Source organism: Sminthopsis crassicaudata, chromosome 5 (assembly GCF_048593235.1).
Source record: "Sminthopsis crassicaudata isolate SCR6 chromosome 5, ASM4859323v1, whole genome shotgun sequence".
Classification (NCBI taxonomy): Eukaryota; Metazoa; Chordata; class Mammalia; order Dasyuromorphia; family Dasyuridae; genus Sminthopsis; species Sminthopsis crassicaudata.
The window spans coordinates 39,626,081-39,636,063 of NC_133621.1; the positions used below are offsets into that span (position 1 = coordinate 39,626,081).

General features: G+C 46.5%; 1 protein-coding gene across 2 annotated transcripts in view; it reads left to right on the forward strand.

Moving 5' to 3' along the window:
• FYCO1 (FYVE and coiled-coil domain autophagy adaptor 1) overlaps window positions 1-9,983 on the forward strand; it is an 82,981-nt gene that overhangs the window by 40,526 nt on the left and 32,472 nt on the right. For both annotated transcript variants that reach the window (XM_074271301.1, XM_074271302.1), the window contains exons 7-12: window positions 816-909; window positions 2,547-4,961; window positions 5,912-6,004; window positions 6,509-6,627; window positions 8,547-8,714; window positions 9,313-9,462. In XM_074271301.1, coding sequence (XP_074127402.1) covers window positions 816-909; window positions 2,547-4,961; window positions 5,912-6,004; window positions 6,509-6,627; window positions 8,547-8,714; window positions 9,313-9,462 — 3,039 coding nt within the window. The remainder of the gene's footprint in view (window positions 1-815; window positions 910-2,546; window positions 4,962-5,911; window positions 6,005-6,508; window positions 6,628-8,546; window positions 8,715-9,312; window positions 9,463-9,983) is intronic.

Genomic DNA, 9,983 nt, shown 5'->3' on the forward strand with positions numbered 1-9,983 from the left:
AGTAGAAATATACATAGTATGGTGTATACATGTATACATATTTATGTATATGTATGTGTGTGTATAGATCTATATATATGTTTATATATTTGTATTTAATTGTATCTTTTAGGGTGGGGTGAGAGGTAGGGGGAGAGGAAAATATTAAATTAAAAAGTGCATATTAGAGAACAAAAGAAAACCTAGAAGAGGCACAGAAAAGCTGAGTAACTTTGAAAACTGTATGGTATTTATTACCTAGGTTTTCTAGAAATGGGAATTTGTTTAATAACAGCAGAACCCTTGCAATACAAGGAGAGCACACTTTGTGAATGTCTTCACCTCCTTTTCCTGTGATTTGTGGTTGTGTGCAGTCCAACTGTGGGCTAACTTAAAAGCTTTTTGAAGCAGGAAGTATCTTTTTGCCTGATTACATTCAGCATCTAACTTGGCCCTATTCACTTCAGTTCACTAAACTTGAACTAAATGAGAGGCAGTGTTCGACTTGTATGTAGATGTATGTGTGTATATATGTATGTATATATATACATATTATATATGTCTGTGTATGTATGTGTGTGTGTGTGTGTGTGTGTGTGTGTGTGTGTGTGTGTGTGTGTGTGTGTGTGTGGAAACAAAACTCAGATAGACCAGCCTTAAAAGGGCTTACATTATACTTTGTGAATATGACATGTAGCTTGATAAGTATGGTACAAGATGGGGGATCCATGAAGCAAAGGGATAGCCACACATAGGTAAAAACTCAGTAAAACATTTGAAGGAAAGCTCCCTGTGGCTTCCTGTTTAGGTAACAGTTTCTTTCTTGTGGTTCGCAGGAGGACTCTGGCCTCCCTTGGCTCTTCAGCATACATGTGGAAACCCCCAAGTCGAAGTTCAAGCATGAGCAGTCTAGTGAGCAGTTATCTGCAGGTAATTACCCAGGAGCCTGTCCTTCCAGATGGGCATACAGTAGGCACTCAATAAATGCTTCTTGACTTGATGATCTTAGAAATTAATCACAGGACCTGAGCCCTGCGAAGCACCAAGGAGCCAAAAAGCTCTCCTTTCTATTCCCTTTTCCCTTGTAGGGTCTTTTTGAATCTTCAGAGGTTTTTGAAATACAGTGGAAAAACCCATTTTATGATCAAAACAAACAAAATGAAGCATGTTTGTCTTTGCTATTTTCTTGAATATCTAGAACTCTAAGTGCATTATCATGACAGAATAGACAATTTAAAAATGGCAACAAATGAGAATATGGGAAGTTACACAGAAATTGATTAACTGTGCAAGATTGCACCAAATAGCACAAAACACAGTGGATAGAGTGCTGGCCTCGGGGTTAGGAGGGCCTGAGGTCAAATGTGACCTCAGAGACTGCTTAGCTGTGTGACCCTGGGCAAGTCCCTTAACTCTGCCTCAGTTTCCTTACCTGTAAAATGAACTGGAAAAGGAAGTGACAAACTGCTCTAGTATCTTTATCAAGAAGGGAGGGAAGACTTTTGCCATCATGTTTTTGTTTTTGTTTTTGTTTTTAATTTTTTTCAGGAGTTATTAGTGAGGTGTTAGAGGAGAATACAATTTTGTAAAATTTCTTCATTATGAAAGAGGATCCCATTCAATGTAGGGCCCTAAAAGAGAAGTTTCTTAAATGAGTTTACTCCCTGTTCTGTGGTGGGCATTCGACTCACACATCACCGAGGAGAAAGAGGAGGAAACAACCCTCAGAGGATGCAGTTGAGTAGGAACAAGTGAGCTAGACCCAGATACCAGGATTGTGATTTCTAACTCTCAATCCCTGGATGGCTCTGAACATATTGCTTTGTGTCTGCGATCTGTGGTTTGGTTTCTGCAGCTTCAAATGCAGACAGTAATGGTAGGAGAATAATTTCAGTAAAGTACACTTTTTCAAATGAAGTAATAATGTTAATAATAGGTAGAATTTATTATTTCAGTGCCTTGAAATTTGCAAAGCACATTTCATATTTAAACTCATTTGATCCTTATAATGATCCCATGAGGTAGGAGCTTTTTTTTTTTTTTTTTTTTTAGGCTGGGGTTAAGTGACTTGCCCAGGGTCACACAGCTAGGAAGTGTTAAGTGTCTGAGACCAGATTTGAACTCGGGTTCTCCTGAATTCAAGGCTGGTGCTCTATCCACTGCGCCCCCTAGCTGCCCCCGGTAGGCGCTATTATTCTGCTGATTTGACAGCTGAGTAAAGTAGGATCGAGAGGAGGAAAGTGGCTTTTTCAGCTAATAAGTGTCTGAGGTCTGAGGTTTGAGTTGGGTCCTGGCTCCAAGGCCAGTGCTCTGTCTGCCACATTTTAGTCATCTTTCATGTGTTGCTTCACATGCTCTACTTCAGTTGTTTCTTCTGTCATGAAGACTTAGATTTAGATTTCTAGACTGATTTCTAGATTTCAGACTCCATTGCCCCATCTTGTTGTCTCCAATCGTCATCTTTCACCAAATTAATTTCCTCTTGCTTTTTACTTGCACAGTTAGCTGTTTGGTCCTCATGTATTATATTCTCAAGAGATTCCATTCCTCTCCTTTTGTTTCCCCAGACCCAAGACTTGGCGTCCAGCTTCGATATGAACAGCTCCATGAACACGGAGGCCCTGGAAGGGTTTGATGAGATGCGTGTGGAGCTGGACCATTTGGAGATAAGGGAGAAGGAGTTACAGGATCGCTTGCAGCAGTTAGAGAGGGAGAACCAGGAGCTGAGGAAGGCCACGAGCCTCCAGGAAGAGCAAGTGCAAGCCGAGCGGGAGAAGGGAAGAGGCCTGGCGGAGGAGAATGCCCGGCTGATCCAGAGGGTGACCGAGCTCCAGAAGGAATGTCAGATCTCCCAGTCAGCTCAGAGCACCATGCAGGAGCTGCAGAAATGCCTGAAGATCTTGGAGCTGGGCACAGCTGAAAACAAAAGGGAATACCACTCCACCCTGAAACATCTTGAGACAAAGTTACAGCCCCTGGTGCAGCAGCTGGAGACAGCCTGGGCTGCTGTCACCACGAAAGACCAGTGCATTGCTGAACTCCGGGCCAAGCTGGCCATGGCAGAGCAGAGGAGCCTGGACCTGGCGGCAGAAGGAGGCACAGCGATGGGGGAAAGGGCTCAGCGGGCACCCGATCAGGCCATCTTCTCTCAGGACCTCCAGGAGCTCGTGGAAAAACAGGTGGTTGAGCTGGAGAGGCTGACCAGAGAGTTACACCAGAAAGAGCAGGCCCGGGAAGAGCTCGAGACCAAGATCCACGTTTTGTCCACGAGCTCCCGAGATGAGAACAAGAAGCTGCTCAGTGACCTGGAGGGGATGGTCAAGGAGATGGAGCCTCTGCGGAAAGAGCTGGCGTTGAAAGGGAAGGAGGTGACTGAACTCCAGCTCCAGCTCGAGGACTCCCTCGCCAGCTCCAGGTCTCTGGAAAAGGAGCTGGAAGAGCTCAGAAAAGGTGAGAGGCTCCGTCGAGATGAGCACAGCCAGGAGAAGGAGCTGCTGGAGCAGGAGGCCAGGTCCCTGACCAAGCAGCTGCAGCTCCTTGAAGCCCGGCTGTCCCAGGCAAACCAGCATGTCAGCGACCTGGAGGAGCAGCAGAAGCAGCTGCTGGGTGACCGGGACCGTCTCCAGCAGAAGGTCGGGGAGCTGGAGTATCTGCTGGGCCAGCCTGGGGCCGCCAGGGAGAAGGCACAGGAGCTGAGCTCAGGGGACTCCCAGCCGCCGGCGGCCAGAAAGAGCCCAGAAGGGCCGCTGCCACAAGACCAGAGCGGCGAGGAGGAGGAGGGCGGCCATGAGCGGGACAAGGAGCTTCAGAACGCCCTCCACAGGAACCAGATCCTCGAGGACAAGCTCAAGGCCCTGCAGGTGGACTACGAAGACCTCCGGCAGCGCGAGGCAGCCATCAAGGGCTCCCTGGCTTCCCTGGAGGCAGAGCAGGCCAGCATCCGCCACATTGGGGACCAGATGGAGAAGAGCCTCCTGGCTGTGAAGAAGGCCAAGGAGACCATGAAGGCCCAGGTGGTAGAGAAAGAAGCGGCCATCCAGAGTAAGGAGGCCGAGTGCCGGCAGCTGCGGGCCGAGGTGGAGAGGTACCAGAGGCAAGCCAGGGTCCAGGAGGAGGAGGCGAAGGCCCTCCGGAGCACGGAGCTGACCCAGCCAGCGGACAGCCTCATCTCGGATCAGGGGCTGCTGGAGCAAAGCCCGGCTCGGGAGGCAGGGGCCCAGGAGCTGGCTTCCCGTCTGGCGCTTACGCAGGGACAGCTGGAGGTCCACCAGGACGCGGCCGGGAGGGCGCAGGAGGAGGTGGCCGAGCTCCGCAGCAAGCTGCAGAGGGCCCAGGAGGGCCAGGAGCAGGCCCAGAGCCGGCTGCAGGTGGTGGAGGCCCTTCTGGAGGAGAACCGGAGCCTGGTCCAGCAGCTGAAGGAGCAGAACGAGAGCCTCAACAGGACGCATGTGCAAGAGCTGCTGCAGTGCACGGAGAAGGAGCGTGCGCTGAGGGAGGAGAAGGACGGCGAGAGCCGGCACAGGGCCGAGCAGGAGAGGCAGCTCCAGGAGGAGCTGGCCCGGGCCAAGCAGGAAGCCGAGGTGGCGCAGCTGGAGCACGGTGAGGTGCAGGAGCAGCTGCACCGCGCCAACACGGACATGGCCGAGCTGGGCATTCAGGTCTGCGCCCTGACGGCTGAGAAGGCTCAGGTGCAGGAGCAACTGGTCCGGGCCTCGCAGAGGCTCAGCGAGCTGGAAGAGAGCGCCTCCAGAGAGCGGGAGGGCCTCCGGAGGGACTTGGAGGAGCTCCGGCAGGAGAGGGAGAGCCTGCGGGAGAAGCTGGCGGCGGCCCAGGAGAGTGCTCGCGCGCTGCCCACCCTGCAACAGCAGCTGAGCCTGGCCGAGAAGCAAGCCCAGAGCCTGCGGGAGGCTGGTCAGGGAGAGCTCGCCACCATCAAGTTCCAGATGAGTACGGAGATCATGAGCTATCAAGCCAAGCTCAAGGTGACCGGCAGGTTATTCCCCCGGAGTCCCAGGACTTGGGGCCAGGGCAAATCCATGGGCCCCGGGCCCCGTTTGCCTCCTCAGGTCTGAGGCATCTAACACCCCAAAGGAAGCCCTTGTGTCCTCCTCCAATGTCTGCTCACCCCAAACGTGTCATGGAAATAATAAACCCCAATCCTGTTCTGCCCCAAGTCTAAACACAAGATTGGGTTTAGGGTCTCTGGGTCGCTTAGCTGCTAGTGTCTGGGGCTGGCCTTGAACTCAGGTTTTCCTGCCCCTGGGCTCGGCGCTCTGCCCACTGGGCCATTGGTGGGGTATGTCCAAGTAGCTAAAGGTAGCCCTTGGCCTCTGTCCTGACCGTTTCCCCGAAGGCCCATGGGACTGAGTGTTCTGTTCCCCCAGGTTATGGTTGTAGACCCCGGAGAACATCCTGACTGGTTTCAACCAGAACCTTGGAATCGCAGAGGTCTGTAGCTACTGTATATCCCAACCGTCTACAGAATGAAAATCCTAGAGCTGAAAATTAGGCAGATGACAAGGTGAGGGCGAGGTTTGATAACTTGAATTTGTTTATATTAGTGTTTATGAGCCATCAGTGGGCCAGATCCAGCCTTACTGCAATTGGCAACTGCCCCTCTGCCTCTCTGGTATTTGTGTCCTAACTCAGAGAGGTAAGAACACCTTCTTTCTGATCCTGTTAAAAAAAAAAAAAAAAAAAAAAAAAAACAAGGACCTTATCCTTGAAGTCCAGGGCCAAAATCTTCACCAAGCATGGTAGTTAGAGGTCAAGGTTAGTGTGATCCCCACGCCTACAGGATTCTGCTGGATGACCCAAGGTGGCCACTCCCCAGAACTGGCAAAGTTGGAAAAAGGAAGGGATCTTCCTAGACTAGAACCGGGACTTCCAGCTAGGTCTGCCACTTCAATGTTCCTTATCTCGCCTGTACCAGGCAGTGACCGAAGAATGTAAGACTCTGAAGGATCAATTGGAAGAAAAAGACGGACAGCTAAGGGCGGCTGAAGAGGAGACCGCAAAGCTGAAGGTAGGCTTGGGCTTCTCCTCTGGAGATCCCAGAAGGACCCTCATGACGGGCTCCCCCCCGGGACCAGTGGGATCTGGGAGTGGGGACAAAATGGCCCGAAGCTCTGTGTATGGCATTCCCCCTTCTCACAAATGCTCACTGTTTGGGATGAAGAAATCACATTGGTTTTTTCAAGCCTAGTGAGTGAGTCTCACTGAGAGATTTCCAGTTATCAGTTTGAAAACTCACTTTTTTATCTCTAAAGTCATCTGTATGTTGAAATGTAGATGTGGCTAGGTGCTGGCTAGTCCATGGCCTGTATTCTCCCTCCTACTTTCATTCTCTCTGAGGTCTGCCCTTCTTGTCCATCTCTTTCTTATTTCACTGTCCCCCTCACATCTTGCATTCTGAGTTTTTTAAATCTGCTAAGAGTGACACGGCAGGCATCTCCTTTGTGTTCACCCTGAAATTTGTGCTTTCCCGTTTGGATAATTCTGCTGGTTGTTTCTTGATCTCATTTGTTAGGCCACAAAAGCGGGTTTGGGGAAGGAATTGGAGCACTCAGCAGAACAGCTGGCCACGTCCCAAGCTGCAGTCACAACAAAGGAAGAGGAAGTCGCAGCCCTGAATGCCCGTTTGGAAAGGTGCCTGTAGCTCCCCCGGTCCCTTGGCTCTTAATGCCCAGAGAAGAGGGGGTGCAGATAAGAAGAGAACAGAAAACAAAGTGGCCTTTACCAGGGGAGACGTTTGGCATAAGAACCAGGAAGGCAGAAAACCCTGGGTTTCGTGTTCTCTTACTTGTATCCTTCCGCAGTGACCCAAACTTCCCTTGCCTGCCCCAGTGGGTACTGAAAGCTTACCGTCGCATCAGTCTTATGTTCTGCTGTGGTTTGTTCCAATGGAATCTTACTGTCTGGGAAGGAGGAGGCTTCAGGATGCCCAGGGGGCATCCATTTAGAAGAGAATAAGAGATTGGGGGGGATGATGACATGTTCACACTGAAGCCGTGTATTTCTCTGCCCCCTTTGTTATTTCCTGTATGAAATGTCACACCACAGTGTGAAGTTTGATGTTTGCAAAGGTTAGCCATGAGCCTGAAAGAAAGCCAGCTTCAGCTTTGGATGTTGGTCGCTGGGTCTCCAACAGTCCTCTAGATCACCTTCTTTATTCCTTCCATTAATTATGCTTTAGCCCTAAAATATGGGCCTTTACATTTTTCATGGGTGGTTCAGAGCCCCAGGTCTTCTCTTGGTCACAGCATCTTTTTTCTTTGATAAAATTCAGTTTCTGACCTATTCTCAGTAAGTTTAAGTACTGTGCCAAGCTTAACTCTTCAGGGCCTTATAAACGATCTAATTTAAAAAAAAAGACTTCCCAGTGTGCTTTTTCATGTTACAACTCAGTTTAACACAAAAGGGAAATCATTTTTTTCTGAGAAAATGTGAATGTCTTAATTTCCGTCCAACCCTGTTACAAACCACCTTTCCCTGGGTCCATTACCACAGGAGACCCTGGAGAAGTTTACTTTTTGAGAAATGTAGCAACAAGGTTTGAAAATATTTCTTTGCTCAGTTTTTAAATATTATAAACCTGCAGTGATATAGATTCTAGTCAGCTCTTGCCTCCTCTTTGACTGATAAAAATCAAATTATTCAGCAAACATTTATGAATCCGTAACTGCATATACAGCATTATATTAGGTGCTGAGGAAGATAAAAATTTTAGATATATATAATTTCTACTCTGATGGACTGAGAGTCTATATGAGTGACAGATGTGACATGTATACAAATAACTAATGCAAAGTAATGCATGATAAATACATAAGACAGGCTAAAAACTGTTGAAATCATTGGAAGGTGAAAAATCTTGAAGAGGTTTGCTCAAAAGGTTTCTTGGACCAAGGGACATTTGAGCTGGAATTTCGAAGGTGAATAAATATTCATCAGATCACGTTGGGAGTGAGGGAGGTATCGCAGGAATAGGGAATGGCACGAGCAAAGGCACGGATGGGGGTTAGCCAGTGCTCTTTGACTAGACATATAAATACAGGGAGGGAGGCAGTGTGAAATAAGACTTAGGTTTGTTGGGAATGCCTTGTAGGGAAATGTGCCTTTATGGACCCCTTTAGAAAACTCTTTATCTTGGAGAAAGATGGAGTTAAGATAGTTGTAGAGAGTTAGATCGTATAATAACTCATATCGCACATACACTATTCTGAAGGATCTATTAGCAGAACTTGAGCTTGAGCAAGACTTAGTCGCCCAGAATTTTCTCTACTCTGAGAGTTTTAATGTGATCATTTCAGAAAGAAATTGGGCAAAATGTGAGGATCCAAAGGTCAAAGAAAGGAGGCATTAAACTGTTGGTTAAGATAGCATGGAGAGCATTACTGCAATCATAAAAAAAAGTCAAAGACTCTTGTTGGAAGTAAAAGGCCACCACAGTGGGGGTTGGGGAACCTTCGCTTTACCAGACATACTATAGCTTGGTAGAAGTGGTTAATGTGAGGCTGTAGGAGTGAAAACTGATTTCAAAGAATCTTTGACTCTTCCTCTATTAGGACGCAAAAGGAACTTGAGAAATCAGATGCAAAGGTCCAAGAATATTTGGACAAGCTCAACCAGGAGGTGGCAGGTCGAGAAAAAAACGAACAGCAGATGCTGGCCAATCTGGACGATCTGAACAAAACCAAGAAGTACCTTGAAGAAAGGCTAATAGAACTTCTCAGGTGGGTATCATGGCTTGCAAGGAGTTGCTAGAAGTTTAAATAGAATTTTAAAAAATTAAACAAATGTAGATCTCAACTTTATTTTATGTTATGGAACATAGGCCCCAATTTCAGCTACCTTTTATAGTCATAGCTAAAATTCTCTTATAGAGTCATGCTAAGTCAAATCAAATTAATCGTATCTTTCATGCATTCCTGGGCAGAATAATTTGGGAACTCACCCCCATGAATAGCACTTATGGGTAAGTTAAATCTTCCTAGAATTGTATTTTTTTTAATATATCACAATAATAGTTTTTAAAAACTTGATTGATTTTTAAAAAGTTAGAATATCATTTTTTTAGATAATTGAACTAAGAATGAAAATCTTTTTACTATCTTTAGGAGGATTTCTGTCTTGCCATTTTTCTCTACATATAATTCCTCTCTTTCTACAAGATCCAATCCATAATTCAAACATTTCCTTCCTCCCTTCCTTCCTTCCTTCCTTCCTTCCTTCCTTCCTTCCTTCCATCCTCTCTCTCTTCCTTCCTTCCTTCTATCCATCCTTCCTTCCTTTCTGTGTGTGTCTCTTAAAACAAAACTGCTTCCTCATTAGGGACAAGGATGCTCTGTGGCAAAAATCTGACGCACTGGAATTCCAGCAAAAACTGAGTGCAGAAGAAAGATGGCTTGGAGACACAGAAGTGAATCATTGCTTGGACTGTAAGAGAGAGTTTAGTTGGATGACCCGGCGGCACCACTGCAGGTCAGTGAATACGGCAACATGGCAACTTCTCATAAAGTCCAGGTTCTAATTCTGCCTCTGCTACTTACTGATTCTGTGATCTTTGACAGATCGTTCACCCTTGCTGTCACATAACTCAGAGATACTTAGTCCTTAGACTATTGCTCTCATTGGTCACTGTGATAAAAGCACTTTGTAAACCTGAGAGTGCAATAATATAAGTTATTGCAGCTCAGGAGATGACATTTAGTTAAAGGAATTGCAATATATTAATGTAATATAATAGGATTAGTGCCATCAAATACAATTTATTTAAAGCAATTAAAAATAAAATAAGACAGACTAGAATAGGAATTTTTTTTTTTAATCAGAAAATAATGCAAAATTAAAAAGAAACCTAAAAAGAACTTCAATCCAATGAAGGGAAAATGAAATAGGAATGAATGGACCAAGAATACTGAAGGTGATTAATGGAGAGAATAATTGAAAATTTGTTGTGATGATTGATGTATTAAAGTTAATTTAGACATCAACAGTTAGTA